Source organism: Myxozyma melibiosi, assembly GCF_037950935.1.
Source record: "Myxozyma melibiosi strain Phaff 52-87 chromosome Unknown BZA70scaffold_4, whole genome shotgun sequence".
NCBI lineage: Eukaryota > Fungi > Ascomycota > Lipomycetes > Lipomycetales > Lipomycetaceae > Myxozyma > Myxozyma melibiosi.
This window is the reverse complement of record NW_027042918.1, coordinates 72,757-99,945: the sequence shown is the minus strand read 5'-3', so window position 1 is coordinate 99,945 and position 27,189 is coordinate 72,757. Positions and strand designations below refer to the sequence as shown.

Genomic DNA, 27,189 nt, shown 5'->3' with positions numbered 1-27,189 from the left:
ATACTCTCGTGCACGCGTTTCGCGGCCGAGTTGATGAGGTCGACGTCGCGCTCGATGTCCGCGACGGCGCGCCCGCCGACGCGTTGCGAGACCGTGTCCGCCACGATCTGGACGTCGAGCATGTGCTGGCGCTTGATAACCTCTGCCTCTGACGCAAAGTCTCTCTTGAGGACCTTGATCTCGTCTCTGAGCAACCCGATCTGGCCGAGCAAGTCGTCGACCTTCTCGCCCACGGCCGACGTGGCCTCGATGTGCTCCGCGCGCTCGGTGCGGACGACCTCGACGAGGTACTGCATCTCGCTCGCGAGCCTGCCAATCACGTTGTTCGTCGACATTGCGGTGTTTTGCATCATGCTCTTGAGCTCGCCGATGGCCGCGCGCATCTGGTCGTCGTTCACCATCATGCCCGCGACGGCCTGGCCGGTTGCTGTGGTCGGTGGCGAATCGTTCAGGATCGAGCGGTCGTCCCAGCGGGGCATCTGCTGCACGGTCTAGTTATCAGAGCAGCTGCGGGATCAACAGAGAAACACGCGACGACGACGCGTTCGGCTTCCGGGGTCGCTTTTGGTTGTTTTGGTTGTTTTGAATTGTCGACTGTCGAGGATCCCGCGTCGAGAGAAGAGTCGCGAGTCGTTGCTGACTAAGAAATGTCACGTGGTCGACACGTCTGTTTTCTGTAGAGCAGTTGAGTGTGTTATTGTAGATATATCTTGGATAGAGCAATTAGTACAATTCACAATGACTTCAGGTAGAAGCAACAGCCTCTCTCTCATCGCAGACATCTCCCCATCCTACTGTCCCTCCCGCGTCCGCAAATGGTTCTCCTCCCGCACCGGCCTCCAGCTCGTGCTCGTGGACCAGGACCGGCCCATCGTCGAGGGCTACTTTGCTGTCGCGACCGAGATCGAGGATGATTCCGGCTGTCCTCATACTCTCGTGAGTCTCTTTATTTCAATTCAAACACTGCTCAATCTCCCCTTCTAACTCCCCCAGGAACACCTCATCTTCATGGGATCCGCCGATCATCCCTACAAAGGCCTCCTCGACACCCTCGGCAACCGCGCCTTCTCCTCCACAAACGCATGGACGGCCACAGACTCAACCGTCTACACCCTCTCCACCGCAGGCTGGCAGGGCTTCCGCTCCCTTCTCCCCGTCTACCTCGACCATCTCGTGCGCCCGACGCTCTCCGACGCGGCCTGCTACACCGAAGTCTACCACGTCGACGGCAAGGGTCATGAGAAGGGCGTCGTCTTTAGCGAAATGCAGGGCGTCGAGAACGAGGCTTCGACCATCGCGAACCTCCACGCAAAGAAGATTCTCTACCCCGACTCATCTGGCTACTCCTCCGAGACCGGCGGCCTCATGGGCGCCCTGCGCGTGCTCACGAACGACCGCATCAGACAATTCTACGAAGCCCTCTACCGCCCCGACAACCTCTGCCTCATCATCGTCGGCTCCGTCGACGCCGACGAGCTTCTCGAGACCGTTGCCGAATTCGACGCCACCCTGCCAGATCTCGACCCTGCCTCTAAAAAACCCCGGCCGTTCGTCGACTCGCCGCCCGTGCCCCGGCTCCAGCAAACGACCGTCAAACTCGTCGATTTCCCAGACAAAGACGAGTCCTCCGGCCACGTCCTCATCTCCTTCCAAGGCCCGCCGGCCACCGACGTGCTCACAAACACGGCGCTTCATGTGCTGCTGACCTACCTCACCGAATCAGACGTCTCGCTGCTCCGCAAGAAGCTAGTCGAGATCGAAGTCCCGCTCGCGACCGAGATCGAGTCTTACACCGAAGACTTCATCGACACCGAACTCGACCTCTGGCTCCGCAACGTGCCCACATCCAAACTCGAGCTCGTGCACGCGACCCTGTTTGACGTTCTTCGCGAGCACGCCGACGCTGCTCGCAACGAGTTTGATCTCGGCCGCATGCGCGACGTCATCCGTCGCGAAAAGCTGCAGTTCATGCTCCATTCCGAGCGGTACCCGTCCACGCTCGCGACCCTGGCAATCACCGACTTTCTCTACGGCGACCGCGAGACTGGAAAGTCACTCGTCAACCTCGTCGGCGACCTCGACGACTACGAGACCGTGCTGGGGTGGGAGGTCAGCGACTGGCTTGATCTGATGCACAAGTGGCTGCTCGACGTTCCGCACGTCGCGATCCTCGCGCAGCCATCGGCTTCGCTGGCCAAGAAAATCAGATTGGACGGCAAAGAGCGCGTGCGCAAGACGCGCGAAGAGCTAGGCGAGCAAGGGCTCGAGCAGCTGGCAAAGAAGCTAAAGTCCGCGCAGGACGAGAATAACCGCAAGATCCCCGACGACCTGCTCGAGCAGTTCCCTGCGCCGGATCCGGCGAAAGTGCGGTTCATTAAGACTGCTACGGGAAGAGCGGGGCTTGCGCTGGCGGAGGGGCAGCAGCAGAGTGGGAGCGAGGTGCAGGAGATTCTTGATAAGGACGGAGCGAGAGAGGCGCCGGTGTATGTGCACTACGAGCACATAAAGTCCAACTTTGCAACCCTGTCGGTCGTGCTTTCGACGTCAGTTGTTCCCGAGGACAAACTCCCGCTGCTCAACATCCTACTCGCCAATTTCTACGCGACCCCGATCGAGCTCGACGACGGCAGCGTGCTGGATTACGAGGCGGTAGTGACGCGACTGAAGCGCGACACGCTCTCAAACTCGTACTCGAGCGGCTACGACGGCGAGTTTGACGAGCTGCTCACACTCGATTTCGAGTTTGTCCCCGAAAACTACGCAAAGGTGGTGGACTGGCTGCGGCTGCTGATGTGGCGGTCAAAGTTCGACGTCGCGAGGCTGCAGATTGTGGTCGAGAAGATGGCGATGGGGATTCCCGAGATGAAGCGTACGGGGACGACGGTGGTGCGGTCTGCGACGCGGAGGCTGCTGTTTACACCGCGGTCGGCGGCGCGGGTGCTCGACGAGCTGGATTTTGAGGATCGGTTGCAGGAGGTCAGCGCGCTGTTGAAGAGTGATCCGCAGGCGGTCGTCGACGAGTTGGAGCAGATCCGAGCCGCGCTGTTCACGGTCGAAAACATGAGACTGATTGTATGCTCTGATGTGACGAAGCTAGTCGATCCCGTGTCGTCGTTCACAAAGATCTTGCTTAAAGACAAGAAGTCAGCAGCAGCAGCCTCGCTCGTGCCAATCACCCGCACGCTCGAGAACCTGACTCCCGAAGGCGCAAGTCTGGGCGGGAAAGCATATCTCCTGCCGGTCCCCTCGACCGAGTCCTCGTACGCAACCGTATTTGCAAACGGCCCGACCGCGTTCGACGACGCGGACGTGCACGCGATCGCGGTCGCATGCTCGTACCTCGAAGCGGTCGAGGGCCCGTTCTGGCGGGGTATCCGCGGCGACGGACTTGCGTACGGCGCCGGGATGCTGCGGTCGATTGAGTCAGGGCGGATCGGGTTCCGGGTGTATCGGGCCGCGGACGCGTTGGTTGCGATTGAGCGGGCGCGGGAGATTGTGGGCGGGTACGCGGCTGGCAAGACTGAGTTTGAAAAGTTGCTGGTCGAGGGAGCTGTGAGCATGATTGTGTCTGCTGCGGCGGAGGCGGATAATAACCCGGTCGACGCGGCGGAGCGCAAGTATTTACAGGAGGTGATTAAGGGATTAGGCAGTGGTGCGAACGAGAAGTTTTTGGCGGGGATCAGGGAGGTTACGAGCGAGGATCTGGTGCGGGTTATGAAGCGGTGGTTTGTGCCGTTGTTTAGGACGGAGAGCGCGAGCGTGTTTGTGGCGTGTAATCCGAGTAAGACGGAGGGGTTGAGGGGGGATTTTGAGAGGTTGGGGTATGAGGTTGTTGTTGATCCGTTTGATAGTTTGAAGAGGGTGGGGGAGGAGGGGAGTGAGGAGGAGAGTGAGGAGGGAAGTGGGGAGGGGAGTGAGGAGGAGGAGGATTCGAGTGATGAGGAGGAGAGCGAGGAGAGTGAGGATAGCGACGATGATAGCGATTAGATGTACATACACACATACACACATACATAAATACAACAACAACAATAACAGCGATATCCATCACTATGTAAACAACAGAACACAATACCACTAATGATCACGACTAACTCCGGCGCGGCTCTTCTTCAGAAGGTTACGTCAGCGCAGGATAAGAAGAAGAAGACGAGCTTAATTGATCTGATCACATCCGCTCACGGCCGCCGCTATCTTCGGGAGTTCCGATGGGGAGAGGATGTATTGTAATTGAGTATGCGGATTGTGTAATTGTGGTGTTATATTATTTTATTAATCATAACTAAGATCCGTGAAGGTGTAAGGTGACAAGAATATGGAAACAGGTAGATAAGAAGTAGATATGAAGATAAAAGACGAGTACGCCCGACCGATAAGAAAGAAGTAAAGAAGAAAGAATAGAAAGAAGATATACATAAGCACACGAAGAGGCACGAATCACTGACTTATACAATCAATTGTATAGATGTGTAAGATAATGCTGGCTTGATATTAATTGCTTTTGGTGCTCGTCGTAAACTGCTCTGCTTTTCGTTGCCTGCTTGCTGCAGGGTTGCTGTGATTGTAAGTATAGTCTATGATAGAAGCATCACTACGCGGTGATTGGGATATCGATCGCGCCAACGGTAGACGAGCTAACGACCACCGGCGGCGAGGTAGGCGGAATATCCTCCGCCGAGATGGTCGACGCGTCCGTGAGCGACGCCGGCGTGGATCCGACAGACGAAGGCAGCTCGGAGGACGGCGTGCTCACGCTGCTGCTGTGCGAACCGCTGTTGCTGTTCTGTGGACACTCGCGGCTGATGTGGCCTTGCTCGCCGCACCGGTAGCAGGTCTTGCCTGCCGTGCTGAGCGGGCCGCCGTTCGGGGCGGTGCAGTCGCGCGAGATGTGGCCTAGTTTGCCGCAGGCGTAGCATTTCATTGCCTGGGCCTGGCAGTCGCGCGCGTAGTGGTTGGGGCCTATAGATGCAATCCAAGGTTAGCATGAAGAAGAGGATATGGAGAAAAAAACAAAGTGTGAAAGTAAAGCTTGGAACTGACCTCCACACTTGTAGCAGGTGGCAGCCCGACCTGGAATATAACCGATCCGGGGAACGAGTCCCGTCCGCATGGGGATCCCTCTGAAGACGGCGGCCTGGGCGGCAGCGGCGGCCGAGTTCTGCATGAGGTACGCGGCCGCGAAGTTGGAGGCGGCCTGGGCGGCGGGGGTGGTGCCAGAGGCGGCGGCGGCGGCGGCGAGGTTGATGCAGTTGCGCGCGACGTGGCCGGGTTGGCCGCAGGAGTAGCAGCGGCCGTTGATGAGCGCGCCGGTCATGCGCAGGGTCGGGCAGTCGGCTTGGACGTGGCCGAGGCCCTGGCAGTGGTAGCATTGTTTGGCTGGGGGGGTTGTTAGTGGGAGTAGAGAGGAGGGGGAGGGGAGCGACGTACTTTCGGTTGTTCGTGGATGGGGACAGGCATTGGACTCGTGGCCTGTTGGGTGGTTAGAGGAGAGTGAGGAGAGTAGAGAGGGTAGAGTAGTCTGATAAGAGATACCTGGAAGCTTGCAGTTATAGCACAACCGCTCTGGTGAGCTGCAGACCTCAGCGAAGTGGCCGATGTTGCCACATCTAGAAGTGTTAGAGGCAATGCAGGTAGAATGAAGATAGAGAGAGCACAGGAGAAGACGTACTTGTAGCATGCTCTCCGGGAAAGGGAAGACATTATGTATGTTGGGTAGTGGTAGATAGGCAGTGACGGAAGGGGTCGTGATAAGGAAGGACTTGGTGAGAAGAGCGCAGTTCAGAGAGGAGAGGAGGAGAGGACTGAAGAGTGAGGTGGTGGTGAAGAGGGAGGCACGGCAGAGGTCAATTACAACACACTTGGGGAAACAAGAAGCCAGGAACGAGCAGAAGAGAGCAGGAAGACGAAGAGGAAGAGGAAGAGGAAGAGGAGGAGACCGGAAATAACATAAAGAGAAATATTCCTCGAGCCGGGAGAGTCCAACGCACGGCGGACGAACCGACGGGAGTCAAAGAGGAGCTTCAGCGTCGGAGGTCGAACCAGTTCTTTCGTTCTTGACCGGTGCACTGTCCTCGTTGTTAGCAGCTCAGCAGCTGCCCGAACTGCTCACTCATCACCAACTCACCAACTCAACGCCGGCTGGCCTGAGCTCTGCTTCTGCTTCTCGTTCTGTCTCCAACCGGTTCGTTCGCTGCTTGTGAATAGCCGCAACGCCCGCGATTATGCATCTCTGTCTTGAATTGAGCATGCATAGTACCTTCTGCTTAACTATTCTCTATATATCTGTTCTCAGTCTCATATCAACAACAACAACAACAACACCTCTACTATCTCTCTCTACTCCTCCGCCGATCACGTCTCGCGTGCTATCGCTGCCCTAAATCGCAATATCTCAAACCCAAACCCTCGCCGGACACCGGTTTATTAAAGTTCTCGGTCTCCGCGATAACGATAACAGGCCCGATAAACGCGCTGCTCGTCGGCCGCGGGTTGGATAAGGCTGGAGAGGTTTGGATAGAGTGGAGGTAGGGTGGAGATGCTGGAATTGTAGTGCAGATTTGTGTTTATGGGCTGGGATCGGGGGGGGGAGTGGAAGAGTGGAGTACTAATCGGGCAGGCTTTATCATCTCTACTACTTCACGGCATTGCTTCTCACCTCACTCAGCTCAGCCCTGGCTGTAAACCTTTCTATTCTCAGATTGCTGCTGCCGTCTGTGCTCGTCCGTGTGTTTGTCTACAGCTTGCATTGATAGGTTGTTGTTGTTGATAGCGATAGCAAGAACTGTAGTCCATAGACTAAGCTACAGACATACTATAGATCAAGTAGAGTAGACCATTGTCAGTTCCATCAATGCCTCCGGCGGGAAATGCGGCGGAGTCATCAGATCTTCCTTCTTATTATAACAGTGCTCACTAGAACACTACTATAACGTAAAGAGTTCCACCCTCCCGTGGGCTGCTGTCGTCCGCCGTGTCGTCGGTAGACCAAACCAGCGCCGCCCTGAACCCCGCAACCAGCCATGCTCCAGTCTTGCCGCTTGCTAATCTGTTTTGTGCCCGGGCGAAGCTTGAACGCGTGCGAAGCTTGGTATGGTACATTATGCTATCTGGAGTTGCTTCTTGTTGTCGATAGGTCATAGTTCGGAGGTTGTGGGATTGTGAGTGTTGTTATCGCATGCACCTCTCTTCTTTATAACACAACTATAACACAACTATACACATCTAATAACTATTCCTCATAGTATTCAGTACTCAACTCACTATCTCCAACCGATCTGCACCCGAACCGAAACACAACCAGACGGCATCGCGCCGCTTGACAAACGCGGTATCGCGCCGCCGGCCTCCCTCTCGCTCTCTTCATTATGTGTCCTGGCTATTGTCTGGGCATTGCGTAAGCAGCTTTATCTGATCTCTGTTTGATCTGTGAATGCTGCGGGTGTCTTGACGCTGTTGATTGATTACGATGATGTCTGCGCCTCTGTTGTTTATTATATACTGCACTGCTTCTACTTTTTTGTAATACTAGAAAATACTCAAAAAGATTAGAAAAATACTAAAATAACACTACAACTTACTAGAAGTAATAACAAGTAATTCACAACACCAGACGAGGGATAATATTCACAGAAAAGACAGTCTTTAATCCCGGTTTACTCTCATTTACTCTCTTATTACTTACTCCCAGCGCACGCCGCTTCACCGCTTTATAAAAAATACTCTTTCTGCAAAAGTACATCCACCTCTGCAGAATACTAGTAGTAGATAGTAAATAGTAACGATTTATGTAGATCTTTAACTATAAATACATCTACCAAAGCAGCACAGCTACAAACGCCAAAATGCATCAACAAACAACCCAACGCCATAATATACACTTCCTCCACACTACACACTCCTACTCAAACACAACAGGCTTCCCATCAACAACCCCCTCGTCGCCATCCCCTTCAAACGCATTAAAACACTCAACAACAACAATCAAACTCTCAAAGAACCCATTCACGCCAACTCTCAGCACGCGATCCGTCGCCGCTGCGAATTCAACCACCAGCTTCGTCACTGCTGTTGCTGCTGTCCTTTGTTCCTCGCTGCCGTTGCTGCTTCTACTGCTGCTGCTGCTGCTGCTGCTGCTGTCGACTGTGTTGCTGTCGATGGACAGACACGGCAGCACGCTCATCTTCAAATCAAATTGATCCGGCTTCAGAACTGGGTCGGGCGAAAGTGCTTTATACGCCAGCGACGCGTATCTGTAGCTCGGGAACGGAATCGTCAGTGTTCTAATTGCTGTTAGCCTTCTTCTCTTCTTCTTCTTCTCTTCTTCTTCTTCTCTTTTTCTTCTCTTCTCCTCCTCTTCCTGCTCTCTTCATCTCTTCTCTTCTGCTCACTGTTCATACCATCACGTATCAAAAGACAATACTCACAATTTACTAGGCAAAATCATCATCTTCTCAATCTCTCTTCTCTTCTTCTCTTCAATCTTATTTCTCCTTTTATCTTCCTCCTCGAAAAAGAATATACACAAAATCAAACTGATCTGGATCACCGCACTACTTAAAACTCCTCACTCAAACGCGATATGAAAAAAAAACTCTCCAAACCCTTCCTATTATTAGAGTTGAACTGCGCTTATGTAACTTATTACTCATACTCTTCTTCTCTGCTATTGTAGTCATAAGCTTGGATTATTTATTTACTTATAGAATAAAAAGAAATAGAAAGAAAGCTCTCAGATACACTCATAATCGCTCAAATACACTGATCGGCCATACATACACATTTCGCTTGCTTCCACGACAACCGTCATCGACGATAATCACTTTTGCAATCGTCATTTCACCACGGCCTCGCTCGTCAATAACTTGAAGTAATAGTAAAAACAAAATCCCTTCTCGACCCTACTAAAACAGATCAAGCAAGGATATAAAGAAAAAGAAAAAAAAGAAAAGCAAACTGAGGAAAATACAAATATACTAGAGTATAACTGAAGCAAGAACGAGCCTGTGAACTAAACTAAAACTAGACGATAAAAATTCAAGGAAAAATAACACGCTTCAAGCATATGGTATATAAGTTACTCCTGAGCCGCCGTCTCCTCAGGCGCAGCCGCGGCTGCCTCCGTCTCGGGCTCGGCCGGCGCGGCCTCAGTCATGTCAGAGGTCCACAACGTCAAGTTATCCCTCAACAGCTGCATTATAAGCGTAGAGTCCTTGTAGCTCTCCTCGCTCAATGTGTCGAGCTCCGCAATCGCGTCGTCAAACGCCTGCTTGGCCAGGTGGCACGCGCGGTCCGGAGAATTTAGAATCTCATAGTAAAACACAGAGAAGTTGAGCGCGAGTCCCAGACGGATCGGGTGCGTAGGAGGAAGGTCCGTCACCGCCACATCAGACGCGGCCTTGTACGCCTCAAGCGACTCGTCCGCCGCGTTCTTCCGCTTGTCCCCAACCGCAAACTCGGCCAGGTAACGGTGGTAGTCGCCCTTCATCTTGTAGTAAAACACCTTTGACTCCCCAGTCTTGGCCGACGGAATAAGGTGCTCGTCCAGAACAGCAAGAATATCCTCGCAGATCTTGGCAAGCTCCTCCTCGATCTTCTGGCGGTACTCCTTGATCAAGCTAACCTGGAGCTCGTTGCCCTTGCTCTCCTCCTTCTGCTCAATCGACGACACAATTCTCCAGGACGCGCGTCGCGCTCCAATCACGTTCTTGTACGCAACTGACAACAGGTTTCGCTCCTCGACGCTCAGCTCCTCGTCGGCAGAAGCAACCTGCTTCATGTTCTCCACCATCTCTATAAAACTTGTTAGTAACTGCATCAACATAGTATCAACTCTACAAACTCACCTTCGTATCGCTCAGCCTGCTCGGCGAGCTTGGCCAAGTACACGGAATCTTCTCGGGAAGTCATGTTACGCAATATCTAAACTAAGAGTCAGAATCTACTCCAGAATCTAATCCCTCCCGTCCGGTCCGCCCGTGCCGCCTGCTATCACACGCGTCGAATGCGCAGCGCAAAAGTCCAGTCATGCAATGCCCAGCACACCAAAGACTGCTGATGTAGATGTAGAGTAACGCAGACCGACGCGCTTCTGTAATTTGCAAAAAAAGACCGCGGGATCGGGTGGTAGTCGGTCAAGAGCGCGGGCGTGCGTGCGTCATCAGCCATAGCGACATCGCCGGCGCCGGAATTTTCGCCAGCGCGCACAGCAATCCAATCGAGGCCCGACAGAGGACCAAACCAAACCAACCCAGCCACGACCAGAAATATATTCAATATCCAGGACGGATTGATCGGCGCAGGATGAGCTTCTGTCCAGATCAAGGCAGGAGTGGTTTTCTTTCGGTCCCCCAGTGAGGCGGTGCAAAACAAACAAACACTCGACCGACGCGCCTCCACCGCACGATCGTTGCGCGATCCGGCGGGTGACAAGAGCATCAGAGCACGCAAATCAGCAGAAACTGAACGATCGAGGAGAAGAAGCGGGATGGAGTGCATGAAGGGGGAAGGGCCGTATGACGACAGTGGCTGGACGAGGACAACTCCGCGGGTCTCCAAGCAAGGGCAATGGAGCTCGCGGGAGGCGGACAAGAACAGAGAGAATAAAGAAGACAGAGCAGAAGACCAACGTACCTGAACCAGAGGGAGTTGGAGGCGGGAAGAAGTGAGGAAGTGAAGATGGAAGACGAAGGGTTGTGGTGAGTGAGCCAGGAGAGGAAGCGGTGGAGTGGAGCCTGACCCCGTCACCCGTCGCGGAGCAGCGGTTTGTGTGCTGTTGACACTGTAAGTGTGGAGTGGCTACGCACTTATGCACTCCTCCTCTCCACGCCCGTCTTCTCTTTCAAGAGTCCCTGATTTTCTGCCTAAAATACTGCTATAGACTACTATAACAAACATATAATACAATCAAACTAATACTCAGCACCAGCGCTGCTCTGCAACGGCGCATAGTCAGTCATGCATATGTGACCCACCCGTGACCCACCCGTGACCCAGCGCCAGCAGCCAACCACCGACCGCTCACCGGCCTCCCGACTTCAACAGAACTTTTGGCTCCTTCCGCAGTTGCTCTTCTTTTATCCCCAACTTCCTGCTCAATTCAACCAGAATAACACATTTATTTACAATGATCTCCTCCGTCTCTCGTATCGCCGCCCGTCGCGCACCCGTCGCCCGTCTCTTCGCTCGCGCCTACTCCTCCGAGGGCGCGACCGGTTCCGTCCGTCCTGGCGGTGAGAAATCAGGCGATAGCTTCCAGGTCAGATCTCTTGTTGTTCAATTGCATTACTTCATAACTAACCTCTGTTGATCATGTAGAAGCGCGAGGCTGCCCAGGAGAACCTCTACGTATGTCAACCCGATCCCACATCACCTGCATAACAGCTGGCCGATCACATCAACTACTCATGCTAACACCTCCACAGGTCCGACAGGTCGAGGCCGAGAAGCTCAAGGCTCTGCGGGAGGCCCTCAAGAAGCAGCGCGAGCACCTCGACACCATCGAGAACCACCTGTAAGTACTCTTGCCATTTGATCTTTTGAAGTAACACACGCTGACTATGCTCCAGCAACGACCTCGAGAAGAAGTAAATGCATCATTTAGTCTAGTCTACAACCATTCTCAAATCTATTCTTTCTTCTCTTTATTATTCTATTTACTTGTCTTACTCCTAAGATCATCCATTACTCGACCAATCAATCAGAAATAATGTTCATGTAAACCCAAACAAAAAAACGCACGTAATGCCGGAAACCACAATTACATAGCACATTTACAAACATATACAAACACTCAAATAAAACGTACAAAGATATACCCAACCATCTCTCTCCTGAACTGCAGAAAGAGGTAAAAGACTTTTGTCATCTATAGATCTGTAAACAAAACTCCAACTTTTCTTTTCTTCTCTCCCTATTCGATCTCCATAGCAGCATCCTCCTCCTCTCCCTCCAGAGCAGGCACCTCAAGCTCCACCGCCCCGATATTCCGAACCCGCACTCCCGCACGCTTCTCATCCAGCAGCTCCAGGATCTCGGCATCGGTGATCTCGTACTCGCTATGCACCCACGACGGCGCAATCTCGCCGCCACTCAAACGCACAAGCTCGCCGCCGTACTTAACCGACGGCGCAAGCAGCACCGTCGTACGCGTGCGCGACGACACCGGCGTGCCTGGCGCGCCTTGCACGGTGAACACGGTCGCAGGCGACAAGATCCCCATCTTGACCAGCGCCGCGACGCCCAGCGGCGCGCCCTCGGTCTCGAGCGCCGAGAGATGGAACGGGAAGACCGACTTGCGGTTGTCGATCTCGGTGAGCACGCCGCGCGCGCTCTTGAGCTTCATGCTCAGCGACTTGCTGTAGTCGCGCGTGAAGATCGTCGGCTTGAGCGCGCGGTGGGGCTTGATTGTCCGCCGCGAGACCTGGAACTCGTTGCGCGGGTTGAGGTCGGCCTGCAAGCCCGAGAAACTGCACATTGCGAGATCAACCACCCACGCCTCACCCAGCTCCGGCGCGGCCTCGGAGTCAATCAGTTTCTTGAGATCTCCTTCCTCCGGATCATCAGTCGCCTCCTCGATCGAGAGCGCACCCCACGCATAGCCCTTGACGTCGACCTCGTGCACGGTATCCTGGCCGACCAAAAACCGCTTGATCCGTCGCACCTGCGAGCCCGGCAAAATCTTCACCTTGAACGCCTTCGCCACGTTCTCGACAACCTCCTTGATCCGCAGCCCGTTCACCTTGCGGGCGCCGAAAAAGCCAGACGGCGTGCCCGCGTGCTGCAGCGTCGTGCCCAGCAGCGTCACCACGGCTTCGGTAGCAAGATGCGTCGCGCACACGACGTCCGCAACAACGCCGGTAGTAGGCGCCGTCTGCTCCAGCACCGGCACAGTAGGCAACACAACCAAAGTGTGCGTCACCAAGGACGAATATCCATCGATATGAACCCCAAGGGAGCTGTTTTAACCTCGTTAGCCTTCCCTCTCCTTCACAGAACAACACAACAACTCACATCTTTGCGATATCCCCGTTCGTCAAGACATACGCATTCTCCCGCTCGACAGGCGAATACCCCCAAATACAATTATTCACGTCCACGCACGTCGGATTCGCAACCCCCTTCTCCTCCACGTTCTTGAAAATCTTCCCACACTCCTCCTCCACCAGATAATTCCCCACCGCGCAGATATCAAACACGTTGCTCAGTCTCTGCTCGCTGATCTCCCGCACAAGCACGCTCACCACCGACTGCGCTATCCGGCCCGCGGCAATGTATTTCAGCGCAATAGGCGCATCCACCGACGCAACGTAGTTCTTCAAATCCTGGCTCTCGCCCGCCTGCTGCTGCTCAGCATCGACAAGCATAATCTCCTGCGTGTCCGACATCTCTATTCTTCTTCTTCTTCGTCTGCTGCTGTATAAGAGCTTCAATAAATCGCACTGCAGAGACACAACAAAATCCCAAACTGTAGTCGCTGGGCTTTGGGAATTTTTTTCTCGCTCAGTTTTTTCAGCCTTCAATTTTTCAGGGGGCGTTGGGTTTGGGTTGGTGACTAATTGATTACATACCAATAACCGAAATGATTATCTAAAACAACTAAACAATATCCAAAATGCTACAATGTAGTCAATGCAATTAGACAACTATGACACTACCAGACACTATGGCGACACACAGAAGCACCATCTACTTCTCATTAATCTTCTCAATCAACTCCTGGATCTGCTGCCGATACATCATCTTCAAATCCTGCACGTCGTCCTGCAACTCATTCACCCGCTCCGTTTTCTCGCCCAACATCTCCAGCGTGGTTTGCTCCCGCACCTTCAACTCCTCCAACTGCGTCCGCAGCTCCGCGCACTCGCTCTCCACGTCCCGCTTCTGCTTGATCTCGCGCAACAGCTCCACCGTCTCCTCGCGCGCCTGATCGCGGTCCCTCGATATGATCGAGAGCTCTTCTTTCGCGGACGCGAGCTCGGATGCTAACCGCCGGATCACAGACGACATCCGCTCGGACGACGACTTTCCAATCGCAGTCGACGCGTTCGAGAGCATATCGTCGACGCCCTGCACGCTGCCCGACGCAGAGTTGTTGTTACTGTCGTCGCCCGACAGCAGCGCGTTGTGCAGGTTGATCTGCTGCGGCAGATCAGCCGACGACGCCGCGTCGTTCAGCGACGCAAACGACGCGTTCGCAGACATCGTCGGCGTGATCCCTCCTATCGCCGGCGACGTCGGCAGCGAGGTGTTCGGCGCTGGCATCGACACGTTGCGCGACATGCGCCGGTGCGAAATCATAGACGGCGCGGTTCCGTTCAGTGATCCGAAACCACTAATCTCGCTAAACGACGACTCGCGCGACAAGTTGAACACCCTGCCGCCATTACCGCCGCCGCCGCCGCTGGTGGTGGGAAACATCGGGAACGAATCCATCGCTCCCATTCCCGACCGCTTTGAAATCACGGGCGACAAAGGAGGCGGCGAGCGCGTCATGTACATTGTAGCTTCTTCGCGGCGCAGCTTCTCTTCCTCCTGCAGCTTGCGCTCGAGCTCCATCTTGTCCTGCTCGAGCTCCCGAATCGCTTTCGCAGACCGCTCGGTCTCCTCATCAATCCGGCTGCGCAGCGACTTGACGACCTCGACCTGCAACTTCAATTCTGCCTCGAGATCGCCAATCACAGTCTGGTTCTGGTCAGACTCTTCCTGCAACTGCCGCGCCCGAGTGGTATCCTCCTGGATCTTCTTTCTCAGCGCCGTCTCGCGCTTCAGAAGCTCGTCGCGCTCGCTCTCGAGCCGCGAGATGCGCGCGAGCAAGGCCGCCTCGATACCTTGCCAGTTCTCGCTCGCGATCGAGTATTGCGATTGTAAGGTCTCAATCTGTCGTGCTAGCTTCGCATGTGAATCGTCCGAGCTGCTCACCGAGAGTTCTTCGGCGTGGATTCGCTCTAGTTCAAGTTTATGTTCCAGGCTCTGTCTGCTGTTAGCTCGTACCTTAAGTATGTAAGGAGAGGTAGTACTCACCGAAATCTCCTCCTTCAATTCATGCTCTCTAGTCTTTGCCCTCTCCGCCTCACGATCCATCTTCGACTGCAAATTAAACTTCTCGAGCGCGAATCGTTCCCGCTCCATCGCCTGCTCAGCCTTAAACTCATCCAACTCGCGCTGCAGCCCGTCCGCGCGCGCTCTCTCCTTCTCGAGCGCATCCGACTGCACTTTAGAAATCGCGTCCTCGGCCAACAAATTCGCATGCGCAAGCTCCTCCCGCAAATTCGAAATCGTGGCCTTGAGCGAATCCCGCTCGCGCTTGAGGATATCGACCTCAGAGTCGGACTTTGCCAGCAGCCGGATCCGCTCAGACTGCTTCCGCTCGATCTCGTTCGCTTTCCGCAGACGGTCGCGAAGTTCGCTGGCTTCTTTCTCCGCGCGTTCTTGCCGCTTCTGCGCGTCTGATACCGCGCGCTCGGACTCGCGCTCGGCCAGGCGTAGCTTTTTGATCAGCGACATGTGCCGAAGTTCGTTTTTGGACAACTGCTCGCCTTCCTGCATCAGCAGTCCAATCTTTTCGTCTTTCTCCGCCAGTCGTTTATCAATCGCACCGGTCTGCCGGTTCTTGTGCGTATAGTCGAGCAGCTGGCTAGACAGATACTTTACTTTTTCTTCAAGAATGCTAATCCGTCCGAGTGAATTCTGCAGCTCCTCTTGCTTCTGCGTGAGTTCGAGTCGTAGCGGTGATTCGTTTGGTGCGTATTCAACCGAAGGTCTGTTTTCCACAACAGCAGCAGGAGCAGCAGATTCGTTGATACTGCTACTGCTGCTCGCCACGGCCTCCATCGCGTCGTTGCTGTCCTTGATCTCGAGCGACCTACCCCGCTCGGCTGATTGTCGTTGATCAGACTCGTCGGCGTCGAGTGATTCCCTTGTACTGCTCGAGACCGCACTCGCGCGGTCACTTGACGGCGCACGCGAGGTCGCAGACGCCGCCGCAGATGCTTTCTGAGCCTGCATTGCGAGCGCTAGCCGCTGCTGCATCGATATGCGACCGGTGGAGGTTGTGTTCGTCGTAGGAGTCGTAGAGGAGGTGGGCTGCGCGGGCGGCACCAAGACGGGGTCGGATTGTCCGCTGCGGGTGACTTCGGCAAGCGCAGGGTCGAGTACTTTATCGATTGATTGCTCGACTGTGCTCACGGCACGCTTGATGAAGGTGCCCCATTGGTAACCGGACAATGAGTTTGTTGCCGCGGCGGACGAGGAGGTGGGCTGCCCGGCTGATCTGGTTGGCGACCGGGATTTCGCAACGCGGGAAGGCGAGGACGAGCGCGGTGGAGAGAGAACGGGGGTCGGGCGGTCGAGAGAGATGGACGGGATCGCGTACGCGGAGGCGGAGGGCTGACCTTGTTGCAGCAGCCGCTCGTCCTTGTCGTCCTGCTTCGTGGGCGCAGACGGCGGAGACAGCGCGACGGGCTCAGAAGCAGGAGCAGGTTCGGAAGACTCGCGATTAGCAGAATCAAGAGGTGGTGAGGAAGGCTGCGGGGCAGGAGAAGAAGCGGCGGCGACAGGGTCTTGTTCGCCGTCGTCTGCGGGCGCAGCCATGACTTAGAAGTAGGTGCAGCACGGAGCAGAGGGGAGATATGAGGAAGAGGAGGGGTGAATGAAGAACAGAGGTCTGAGGCAGTCTAATTGAGGAGTCTGCGCATGCTTCTGCGGGTCTGAGCTGCTGTTTGCTGCGGAAAGGACGGGGAGAAGGTGGTGAAGAGGAGGAAGTTGGCAAAGGCAGAAGCGTCGAAGGGAAGCCGAAGCCAGGAGAGTTTTGGCTTCGTCGTATTCTGTGGCCGCACAGCGTCCGGCTTTGTTTCTCTCAATGCTGAGTCTGCAGCAGCTGTTGATGCTGATGATGATGATGATGATGATAATAATGATGATGATATTCTGCTGAATCTACTGTTTTGTGTGGAATTGAATGTTTGTAAATAGTTTGAATGTGCTCAATATCGAGCGTAGCGACAACTGACCATCCCGCTCTGATATCTGATACCAACGTCCACCTTCCCAAGCACCTTCTCCTCTCTCTGCCTTCTCCCTACGTTCTCTTCTGTTCTCTCTACAGTCTTCTACTCACTCAATTACTCAACCAAACACCTCTTTATTTACCCACTCATCACCAACTCCCCTCCCACCCTCCCCCAGATCACCTTCCTCAACCCTCCCGCGCTCCTCCCCTGCATGCCCCTCGCATCAAGCACTGCACAATCCTGCACCTCCTCTCCCCTCCCTCACCTCCCTCCTCTCCCCTCCCTCCGCGTCATCCTCCGCCTCCGCTTCTCATCACAACATTCCGCCACGCACCCCCAACCTTCAAAACCTCCTGTCTGTGCCGCTGGGCTTCACCTCCTCTGCCGCAGCCCATGCGGCACCGTCCTCGCCAATTGGCAACTCTATAATCTACAAATAATCTACAAATAATCTACAGATAATCAACTGTTCAGCAGCTTCAATTAGATCTACAAAAAACTGCCGACCTCGCCATCGTCCTTCAACGCAGTAACCACATCCGACTCTCGGATATTCAACCTGATCCGACTCATCCTGCTCTGCTGCCGCTCGCTCCGCCCGTTCTGCTGCAGCAACACCCCGCTCTCCACCAACTCTGCGATCCCCCGCTCAAACCCGCGCACCCGCGTCACCGGCCCGTCGCTCACCCGCACCGCCGTACCAAGCAGCACCTCGCCTGGCACGTACTTCTTCGTCTGAGCTCTATACCCAACCTCCTCTTCACCACCCACACCCATCTGTCCGTACGCATCCGTAGGTCCGAATAATAACCCCTCATACGCCGCCAACCCGCCAAAGTTGCGCAACTTCAAATTCATAACTTCCAGCACTGAATCGACCGAGTTCTCCGCCACGCCACTGATCTTTGCTCGCTGGATCAGCGCCACCAGAATCATCTTGCACGTCAGCGGCAGCGACGACAGGAACTGAACGACCGGCGACGAAGTCGTCTCGTTGATCGCCTTCCTGATATGCTGGATCGTGACTCGATGCGCGCGCTGCGGCTGCTGTGCGCCATCAGTCGCCGTCGTTGAAGAAATCGCAGGAACACTCTCCTGCTCCGAGAGCTCCACCGCACGTCGACAGATATCCAGCGCCCGACGCGCATCTCCCGTGACGCTCGCGACCTTCCTGCTCGCAAACTCAATCGCCTCCGGCGCCACAATGTTCCCCTGCACGCCCTTCAACCGCTCCTCGACAATCACCTGCAGCTGCTGATGCGTGTATCCCGCGAACTGGATCCGCGTCAGCCCGAGCCGGCTCGAGATCTTGTTCGACAGCGTCCGCTCCGGCAGATCCATGATGTTTGCAATCGCAACCACAATCAGCTTCGAGTCCGGCAAACTCGGCCAGTTGAAGAAATTGTACATCACGTCCTGCGACTTTGTCACCAGCTGGTCCAGCTCGTCCATCAGCACCACCACCGGCTTCGTCACAAGCTTCGGCGGCCCGCTGAACTCCTCGTCCAGAAACCGCAGCGCGTAGCCCGCATACGTGTTCTTCCCCGATATAGCCTCCCACAGCATCTCGTACGCGTGCGTCGGCTGCGTGATCTTCATCCCGTTGATCTCCACAAACTGGAAATCGAAATGCTCCTTCAAAAACCGCACCACTGATCGCACCGTCGCCGTCTTGCCCGTCCCCGGCGTCCCGCTCACGTACACGCAGCTCCCGGTCTCCTCCATGATTGCAGACTCTAGCGCGGTCTGGATCTCTTCAAACTCTCGCTCTCGACAGGGGAGTGCTTCTGGCGCTGCTGCCACATGTAGACGCGACCGCGCTACGACGTGGGGTGTCACTGGACTCGATTGCGTAGGGGTATCGACCATCCGTCGCGGCAGCGGCGTAAACGATTGTCTATCCAGCGTTAGCTCGTACTCTAACCTCTTTTTCAAAGCATACAGAAGACTCACTTCTTTGGTGTGCGGAACTCGGATCCCGGTGAATCATTATCCGCCAACCTCTCCCGCTTCCTCGGCGTCGTCAAAATCTCCGATCCCTTGCGCTTCCTAGGCGTGCCTTCCACCCCTTCCTCTGTCTTGCGCGGCCTACCAACCTTTCTCTTCTCCGGTGTTGCTAAAGTCGAAGCCTCCGGTAGAGGGTTCTTTCGCGGCCGGCCTGGACCTCGTTTCTGGCTTGACTGAGGATCATCAGACGGTTTGCTTTTGGTAGGTGTCAGGGGTTCGGTAGAGACAGATTTGCGAGGTCTACCAGGCCCCCGTTTGACGGGTTCGACAGCCTCTGTAGTAATAGCATCCTTGCGAGGTCTGCCGCGCCCTCGTTTAACCGCAGGAGTAATAGTACCATCCTTGCGAGGCCGTCCTGGCCCTCTTTTGACAGTCGTCGGAGTTGCAACTTCACCTTCAAGAGGTATCTTCCGAGGTCGTCCCACTGGCCGCTTTACCTTTCTTTGCCTTGTCTTTCTTGGCTCTGTCGTTGTTTGCTCTGCAGTCATTCTCTCTGCATTTATTTGCTCTGCAGTTTTTCGCTTTGTCGCTATTCTTCGCTGATTTGGGGGTATTGTCGGTGTTCCTTCCGCTTGTACTTCTGCATCTGCATCTGCCTCCGACTCTGCCTCTGACTCTGCCTCTGACTCTGATTGTGATTCTGGCTCATCGGGGTCTTCCACATCTTGCCTCTCTCCAGCATCTCCCTCCTCCACCCTCCTCTCTTCCACACCCATCTCCCGCGCCTTCTCCGCGAGCGTATTCCGCAAATACTCCCTCCACCTCTCAATCTCATTCCTCCGGTCAAATTTCGAAAACACAAACGGCGCCGACACCACCTTCTCCTTTTTCTCCGTCCAGTTCTCCCGACGCAGTACTCTGACTGCGTAGTGGCACTGATAACACATTGGATCGGTTTTCAAAGCCGGGGAGGCGTGGCCGCCGCCGTACATGTTTTCGTACATTGTTGGTGAGACGATTGAGATAACGTGGTCGAGCGAGGAAAGTGGTAACCACTCTGTTTCCTCCGAAGCAAAGAGTTCCCGCTGCGTATATAGAGTTAGCATTGCTCAGTCTTAGAAGAGTTGGAAGAGAACGTACATTATGATCATAGCAGACACGCCATCCATTCGGTAGCTCATCCCGTGCCAGTAGCCACTGAACATGCACCTTCATCTCTTTCCTCTTCTTCGTCACCTGCCCATCTCGATCCACACCCGCGATCGCATCCGCCTCCGCAATCTCATCCCTCTCCTCCTCGTCCTCGCGATCCTCACCACCCGTCCACGCAGCAGTTTTTGCAGAGAACAGTTCAAAGTCATTGTCGCCCGCGAACCCGATAATCACGCCGTAGAACCGCCTCTTGATTCCCATATCAACTGCGACGCAATCGCCTATGAAAAACGTCTTTTCCTGTGTCGAAGAGAAATATCTTGCTGCCACCGGTCTCCGCTCCGTCGTTTCTGATGACGATGTCAAAAAAGACTTTGAGACTGGTTTGTATATGTCGTCGGTAATCACTTTCTTCGCCAGTCCATTGAGATCACTCGACTCGAGCAGACGATTTGCTGGAATCCGCGACCGGTCGCCGACAGAGTAGATTAACAGCCATACATAATCCGGCGACAACACCGCCCGTCTCCGCGTCCCATACGACATCCTCGTATCAATCGCAGCTTTCTCAACTACTCAACAAACACTCAAGGTAATTGAGTCGCAGAGTGATGGGCTTGAAAGGGTGAGGCCGATCAAAAGTCTGGCAGGACGTAAATTGAAAAGCGGTGAAATTGAAACTCTAATCTGACGCGAGTACACCACCGCTACACGCACGCGTTAAATCCCTTTTCTGAGCTGGATTTCTTGTCAAAAGAGATACACAACTTCTGTCAATGTAGCTAGTATAAATAACGATTCGGAAAAAAACAATTGACAAAGAAGTTAGCAAAAAAAAATTTTGGACAAGTCCGGAATCGAACCGGAGCCCTCTCGCATGCGAAGCGAGCGCGATAACCAACTACACTACATGCCCGATATATCAAAAAATGAAAAAGTGACCTATGTAAGCTGCTCTCGTATGAAGTATTTTTGGCTGCCAGACTGCTTTTGTAGGGTTGGCAGCCTACGGGTCAATCAGAATTGTGCAATTGCTGGTATCAGCATGCGACTGCTGCAACTAGAAGCACGGCTGAGAGATAGTATAGTACAAGTCTACTAGGATCGCCATCTGCACGTACAGTACTTCAAAATCACGTGCTATTCAATGTGTAAACCATCACAGAGCCACGTTGCAGCTCACGCGAAGGACAGAGCGACGAGAGTGATAGTTTGGTTCACGCACCGAAGAGATGAACAGGGGCGAAGGGGCGCACTCGGGCTGTTACAGAAGAAGGCGAGCAGCGGGAGGCGGATGGCGGTAGAAACCGCATCGACGGGTGGATGGGTGGACTGTGCGGTGCACGCACACACAAAACGCACGCACACTGCGCAGGCGGGAGAGCGAGCGGTGATTACGGCGGCGGAGAGGAGATGCCGAGGCTCAGGATGCGCAGTTTAGAGGCAGGCGCGAGGCAGGCCGTGGCCCGGCGCGAGATCAACGGGTTTGGCGGTGAGAAGTAGGAGGTTGGAGGTTGGGCGGGCGGATATCTAAGGTTTTGATGGCAAGTAGCAGGTCCAAGTACGCGTCCACGGCCAGTCACCGTCCTGCACCGGGGTGCGTGAGCAGAGGAAGTTGACTGATTGCAGCAGCAGTATCTTCACTCTGAGTAGATAATTGTAGAATGTACAATAATCGCAGGATAAACAATCTTAGAATAAGCCAAGGATGGAGGAGCAGAAATCATCCAGAAATCAATCAGTTAATCGGTTTGGGCTTATTTATAGTGGCCTCTCCTCTATCTCCGGTCCGATAGCGAGCCTCTGCCTGCGCTCGTCGCCAGCAGCAGCAGCAGCAGTAGCATCTCAATCTTTATTCTGTAGAATATCCTACCGACATATTCAATCCTTCTCACTCAAAACTGCACTGCGCTGCGAGGGGGCGGACTGTGAATCCACAGCCGGTGGTTGATAGGGTACCGCGGTTAACTGCGCTGCTTCCGCGTACCCGCCCGCCCACGTCGCCACATCTGCCAGCAATCTGTCCTCCGCTCACCACTCACTCGTTCACAACCTCTCTCGCTCTTCCTTCCCACTCTCACCTTCCCTCTTCTTCCGCGCTCTCTTCCTCTGCTCTCTCTCTCCACCACCTGCTGTGCTCTTCTCCACAGCCCTTCCGCACTCGCTCGCCTCCGCTCTTTCGCACCGCAAACCTCTCCCCGCCTTCTTCCCAACGCGCCCGATCCGCGCCTGCCGACGCCGCACCCCTCCATCTTCAATCGATAGCCCGCCCTGCAATGACTTCCAAGCCGTGGTCCGTCGCCTACCCCGAGCCTCCCGGCGACGGTTTCTGGGGCCCTAGGTGTGTATCCTGTCTTTCCTTCTTCTCTTTTTGCTCTGCCTCCACACACTGCATCCCTTCCGGGCGCATCGGCTACCGTCTCATACCCCGGCCCGTTTCCCGGTCTGAAACCCACGGCCGCCGCCGCCGTCGTCCGCAAACCACCTCTCCACAGCTCGCCAAGCCCGCAACGTTTTCTTGCTCTAGTCAATGCTAACATGCTTGCTTTCTTCCCAGAACATCTACCATCGACTGGTGCGAAGAGAACTATGTCGTCTCGCCCTATGTTGCCGAGGCGGTAAATACCGTCACCAACGGCATGTTCAGTACGCTCTCCTCTGACTTGTTCTTCCCCCCCCCCCCCCCCCCCCCCCAGCTAAAATTCACAACACTAACAAAATACACAGTCGCGCTCGCTGCCTACTCCGTGATCAACGCCGTGACACAAAAACTCGAGACCCGCTTCATCCTCACCGCACTGGGCTTCTCGCTCGTCGGCATCGGCTCCTGGCTCTTCCACATGACGCTGCAGTACGAGTACCAGCTGCTCGACGAGCTCCCGATGATCTACGCGACCTGCATCCCCACCTGGGCCGTATTCTCCTACGCGCGCTCGAAGCGCGAAACAGTCTACCTCGGGATCTACATCTTTGTCGGCGCATCGACCCTCACGGCCGTCTACCTCTACTTCAAGGACCCGACGATCCACCAGGCCGGCTACGCCGTCCTCACCGGCATGGTCCTCTTCCGCTCGCTCTACCTCATCGTCACCAAGATCGACGACCCGCTCGTCCGCAAGGACATGTGGAAAACAGTCATCATCGGCATCTGCACCTTCCTCTCCGGCTACGGCCTCTGGATGATCGACATCCACTTCTGCAACTCCCTGCGCTCCGCCCGCCGCTCCGTCGGCATGCCCCTCGGCTTCCTCCTCGAGCTCCACGGATGGTGGCATATCCTCACCGGGTTGGGCGTGTACTACTACCTCGTCTTCCTCGAGTACCTCCGCGTCTGCCTCATCGGCCGCCAGAAGGACTACGTCTACATCTGGGACTTTGGCGTCTTTCCCCACGTCAATCTCAGAAAACCTTCCGTCGAGGACAGCAAAAGCGAGAAGAAGAACAACTAGACCACTCTCTTCCCTCCTTTTTTTTCTTTTTCTTTTTCTTTTCTCTCCACTCTTCTCTCTTATTCTATTCTTTCCTTATGAGTTCAGTATAGTTTTTCGTTTTGCTTTTTGGGAAGCCGCGTAGGTTTAGCGTCTTTTTGTATCGTTTCTACTTGTATACGCTGCGCGCGTGCGTGTTTGCGTTGGGGCTCTTTGCAACCAACCGAATCGATCTGGTTTAAAATATCCATGTTTTCTTCTCTTCCTGCTCTGTGATTACCAGTATTAAAGAAAAAAAGAGTATGCTCTATGCTATTTGGTGTATTTGTAGTCATCACCGCGAGTGCAATCCAGATATATTGAGCTATAGATATTCTTACATCTCTCGCTACATAGACATAACCTATCTACACCATCGCCGCGCTCTGCTCCCACACAACACAGCACAGCATAAACTAAACCAGCAATCATCAACGAAGCAACTCTAGTCTTATTAAACCATAGGAAATAGCAAGATCATCGCCTAACGAGATATCCCGCCTGAGACCCATGCGCGTGATGCGGGTGATGAGCCCTCCCCGCTGCCCCGCCCGCACCTCCACCACCACCGCCAGACCCATTCACAGCGGCGCCGTTGCCGCCGGTCGCGGAAACACCAGCCGGAAGACCTCCTTTCTTCAAAAAGGAGAGGATCTCAAAGATCTCTTCCTTCGCCGGCTCGAGGTTATCCTTGTTCTTCGACGGGCACCGCACGACCACGTTATCGATCTTTGACGAGGAGGAGGAGGAGGATGCGTCGGATGGCTGCGACGACTGATCACTTCCCAGCGACGGCGCTTGCTCGTACGCGTTTGAAAACTTGACAAAGACGTTATATTTCCGCATCAGCTGCTGGATCTGCTGTCCGCTAGGCCCGATGATCGACCGGTGATACATCTCCGGCACGTAAAACGAGATCTCGGCCGGCAGCTCTTCTTCCAGCAACTGGATACCGTACAAGGCCGCAGTGTAGTCCGCCGCCGCCAGCTCGACGTAGAAGTTATACTCGGTAAACGGCACGAACCGGATCCAGACGTGCGAGGTAGACATGATCCGGTTAATCTTGCCGTTTTTCTTACCGGCGATGAATTCGCGCTGGTCGACGCTCAGCTCGAGCCGGAACCGCACCTGGTGCTCGTCCTGCGGCCAGAACGGCAGGCCGCGGATTTGCGAGACGGCAGCTTTTGTGGCCTCGGCGTCGCCGCTGACTTCAAAGGTTCCGCGGAGAAAGGTGATGTCGACCATCGACGAGGCAGACACGCGCTCGAGCGCTTCGTTGATTGCGGCAGCGGGTGGGAGCGAGCGGGGTTGGTTTAGCATGCCGTTCTCGTCCGCGCGTCCTTCGTGGATCCAGTATCCTGCATTGTATATCTCCGTAGTCTACATCATGTCAGTATGTTGTCGATCTTTATGAAATAAAAGAAAGGAGTGACTCACCAACTTTGCAACTAAGCGTATAGTGTTCTCGACAAAGATATGCGAAGAGCACTGAACCCGAACGAGCGACTTTGCAGCACCCAGGCACGGGAATTGAATGAACGCCGCGTTCTTGCGCAGAATCTCTTCGAGCCGGTCAAGCCAGTGCAGCAAGAGATAGTCGATCTTGCTGACAGGAATCAAGAATTCTTTACTGTATGCCGGTATCCGTAAGATCTACAAGATCAGAGTTAGCGTCTGCCAAACATAAGCCACGTCTGCCAAACATAAGAAAATAGAAAAGTAAGACATACAAAGTCATTGAGAAAATCGATTGCCCGACCGACGTCCGCCTCTTGACCAGATATGTAGAGCTCGTCATAGTCGCGTCGAGGATAAGACTTGTCCATTGCGGCGTGCACGCCAGGAAACAGCGTCGGCGCATAGATTTTAGTATTCGTCTCTGCCTCGATCTTGTTGAAGTTTTCGCAGTCGCGGCCGGCCAGCAACGAATGCAGCGAGAGCGGGATCGAGAGCCGGTCGATGAACAAGCGGTTGAGATCATCAATCAATAAGCTCAAACGGGTCTTTGCGTACGCGACGCTTTCGAGATCACCGTAGGCGAGAATGTGATATGGTTTCCAGATATCCTGAGCGTCCTGCGGCGAAGGGTTTTGCGGACGCAGGGATTGATCGAGGGCGGTGACGACGAATATGGAGGTGGTGGTGTATTGCGCGATTTGGTTTAGTTGATCTGCGACCGCGGTCTGCAGCTTGCCGTCTTTGTCGAGGAGTTGGAAGGTGTCGATGCCGATGTGTTTGACGCCCTGCGTTGTCAGACACGCACTCTTGATACAGAAGCAAAAAGTAAACTTACAATGTCATAGTAAGCACGTAGAATACGAGCGCGACTGGTGAGAACAGCAGCACTTGTCCCGCTCAGAGAGACGATGGCCGACTTTGCCAATCGCTTCTCAACAGTGACGGAAGCCGAGACAGAGAGTGTCAGGTCGTCGTTGATCTCCGCGACCACCTTGCGAATTCCCGCCAAATTATCAAACGACCGCTGCTGCTGCTGCTGTGTTGAAATCAGCGGATCATTCCACCGCACGCACGCATTCGCCGACGAAAAGATCGAATCGGCAGGGGCAGTGAACGCCCGATACGGCACCGCGAACGTGGCGGTCATGGTGTCGTAGGATGCGAGCGACGGCGAGGAGGCCGGCGAGGAGGCCCTGCGCGCGGCCGAGTCCGGGGACTGGCTGGGGGTCAGGGTCGCGGAGGCCGTGGTGGGGGTCGCTGGCCGGTCTTCGGTCATTGTGCGGGTGGGGTGGGGATGGTGAGGGAGTTGTTTATTTACTTTTGATTTAGTTTGGGATGAGGGCGTGAGGTAAATAGAGGGTCACGTGGGTAAGATTATGTGATGTGTTACATAATGAATTAAGTTTTCGGAAGCGAGAGTCGCACCGACTAAGAGAGCGAGGATCACGAAGGCGGAGGCGCGGTTTATGTGAAGAGCAGACAAAGAGAAGAGGAGGAGGGAGGAGACAAAGAAGAAGACAGAAGAGCAGGTGCAGAAGCAGAGCAAGAAGACAAGAAGACAGACAGCGGCCTCGGCAAGAGCCAACCCGGGTGTCTATTTCGGTTAGCACGGACGAGCAGAGATGGTCTGGTCCGGGTCTGTCGGGTCGGGAGTCGGCTGCGGACAGAGTTGGGGAGGAGAAGGAGACGACCGAGGATTCGCGGACGGAGGTCTTTCCGGTGGTTAATTCGCTTGTCGTCGTGCTTGTTTGCCTTTTGTAATTGCTGCTGATGAGCCCTGGGGGTGTCTTATATCTATTCTAATATCTAATAGAGAGCCAAGACTGAGTATTGAAGTGCATGTAGGGAGTAGAATACTACAACACAACCACAACTACAACCGCAACTACGACCAGTATAAAACAAAGCAAACAAAACAACAACAAACACCTCAAATAACGAGAACTGACGAGAACACCAGATGAGCCAGAAAACTGAGTCGGAGAATTACGCGCGGTCGGCGAAACTCGGCGCTTCAACAGCACCCGTCCAGCCTTCTCCTGCACTTCCTCCCTTCTTCCTGCAAATAATAGCAAACAGTAAGAACAATAACAATATGATATACAGAACAATAATACATCAATAAAACTACTTCACACCTTGCAGAAACTGCACCAGCG

At 54.4% G+C, this 27,189-nt stretch overlaps 9 protein-coding genes and 1 non-coding gene across 10 annotated transcripts; 3 read left to right on the top strand and 7 right to left on the bottom strand.

Moving 5' to 3' along the window:
- The first annotated feature begins 699 nt into the window (after nt 1–699).
- BZA70DRAFT_138016 (Metalloenzyme, LuxS/M16 peptidase-like protein) lies at nt 700–4,046 on the top strand. Its single transcript, XM_064909614.1, has 2 exons — nt 700–936; nt 994–4,046. The coding sequence occupies exons 1-2, from the start codon at nt 739–741 to the stop codon at nt 3,985–3,987; spliced, it is 3,192 nt and encodes a 1,063-aa protein (XP_064768714.1). The 5' UTR covers nt 700–738; the 3' UTR covers nt 3,988–4,046.
- A 3,714-nt stretch (nt 4,047–7,760) lies between these two features.
- Nucleotides 7,761–8,566, bottom strand: BZA70DRAFT_276783 (CTAG/Pcc1 family). Its single transcript, XM_064912352.1, has 2 exons — nt 8,424–8,566; nt 7,761–8,279 (listed from the first exon to the last, which is right to left on the bottom strand). The coding sequence occupies exons 1-2, from the start codon at nt 8,444–8,446 to the stop codon at nt 7,898–7,900; spliced, it is 405 nt and encodes a 134-aa protein (XP_064768713.1). The 5' UTR covers nt 8,447–8,566; the 3' UTR covers nt 7,761–7,897.
- A 507-nt stretch (nt 8,567–9,073) lies between these two features.
- BZA70DRAFT_299043 (14-3-3 protein) lies at nt 9,074–9,906 on the bottom strand (the record flags this gene model as incomplete). Its single annotated transcript, XM_064914640.1, has 2 exons — nt 9,074–9,789; nt 9,843–9,906. The coding sequence occupies 2 exons, from the start codon at nt 9,904–9,906 to the stop codon at nt 9,074–9,076; spliced, it is 780 nt and encodes a 259-aa protein (XP_064768712.1).
- Nucleotides 9,907–10,882: 976 nt separating this feature from the next.
- Nucleotides 10,883–11,625, top strand: BZA70DRAFT_276776 (mitochondrial ATPase inhibitor, IATP family protein). The gene is made up of 4 exons (XM_064912351.1): nt 10,883–11,254; nt 11,314–11,343; nt 11,421–11,509; nt 11,565–11,625. The coding sequence occupies exons 1-4, from the start codon at nt 11,123–11,125 to the stop codon at nt 11,584–11,586; spliced, it is 273 nt and encodes a 90-aa protein (XP_064768711.1). The 5' UTR covers nt 10,883–11,122; the 3' UTR covers nt 11,587–11,625.
- On the bottom strand, nt 11,626–13,556 carry BZA70DRAFT_276770 (uncharacterized protein). Its single transcript, XM_064912350.1, has 2 exons — nt 13,009–13,556; nt 11,626–12,953 (listed from the first exon to the last, which is right to left on the bottom strand). Exons 1-2 carry the CDS (start codon nt 13,380–13,382, stop codon nt 11,909–11,911), a joined length of 1,419 nt encoding a protein of 472 aa, XP_064768710.1. The 5' UTR covers nt 13,383–13,556; the 3' UTR covers nt 11,626–11,908.
- On the bottom strand, nt 13,542–16,903 carry BZA70DRAFT_294768 (TATA element modulatory factor 1 TATA binding-domain-containing protein). The gene is made up of 2 exons (XM_064914467.1): nt 15,019–16,903; nt 13,542–14,967 (listed from the first exon to the last, which is right to left on the bottom strand). The coding sequence occupies exons 1-2, from the start codon at nt 16,585–16,587 to the stop codon at nt 13,684–13,686; spliced, it is 2,853 nt and encodes a 950-aa protein (XP_064768709.1). The 5' UTR covers nt 16,588–16,903; the 3' UTR covers nt 13,542–13,683.
- A 564-nt stretch (nt 16,904–17,467) lies between these two features.
- Nucleotides 17,468–20,965, bottom strand: BZA70DRAFT_276767 (uncharacterized protein). Its single transcript, XM_064912349.1, has 3 exons — nt 20,094–20,965; nt 18,960–20,038; nt 17,468–18,903 (listed from the first exon to the last, which is right to left on the bottom strand). Exons 1-3 carry the CDS (start codon nt 20,649–20,651, stop codon nt 17,496–17,498), a joined length of 3,045 nt encoding a protein of 1,014 aa, XP_064768708.1. The 5' UTR covers nt 20,652–20,965; the 3' UTR covers nt 17,468–17,495.
- Nucleotides 20,948–21,021, bottom strand: BZA70DRAFT_t36. The gene has a single exon. It is a non-coding gene; the product is annotated as a tRNA-Ala (tRNA).
- A 1,131-nt stretch (nt 21,022–22,152) lies between these two features.
- Nucleotides 22,153–23,858, top strand: BZA70DRAFT_276762 (alkaline ceramidase). Its single transcript, XM_064912348.1, has 3 exons — nt 22,153–22,446; nt 22,663–22,751; nt 22,833–23,858. The coding sequence occupies exons 1-3, from the start codon at nt 22,382–22,384 to the stop codon at nt 23,552–23,554; spliced, it is 876 nt and encodes a 291-aa protein (XP_064768707.1). The 5' UTR covers nt 22,153–22,381; the 3' UTR covers nt 23,555–23,858.
- A 2-nt stretch (nt 23,859–23,860) lies between these two features.
- Nucleotides 23,861–26,329, bottom strand: BZA70DRAFT_246995 (uncharacterized protein). The gene is made up of 4 exons (XM_064910647.1): nt 25,866–26,329; nt 25,303–25,815; nt 25,010–25,225; nt 23,861–24,952 (listed from the first exon to the last, which is right to left on the bottom strand). Exons 1-4 carry the CDS (start codon nt 26,304–26,306, stop codon nt 24,050–24,052), a joined length of 2,073 nt encoding a protein of 690 aa, XP_064768706.1. The 5' UTR covers nt 26,307–26,329; the 3' UTR covers nt 23,861–24,049.
- Nucleotides 26,330–27,189: the final 860 nt, after the last annotated feature.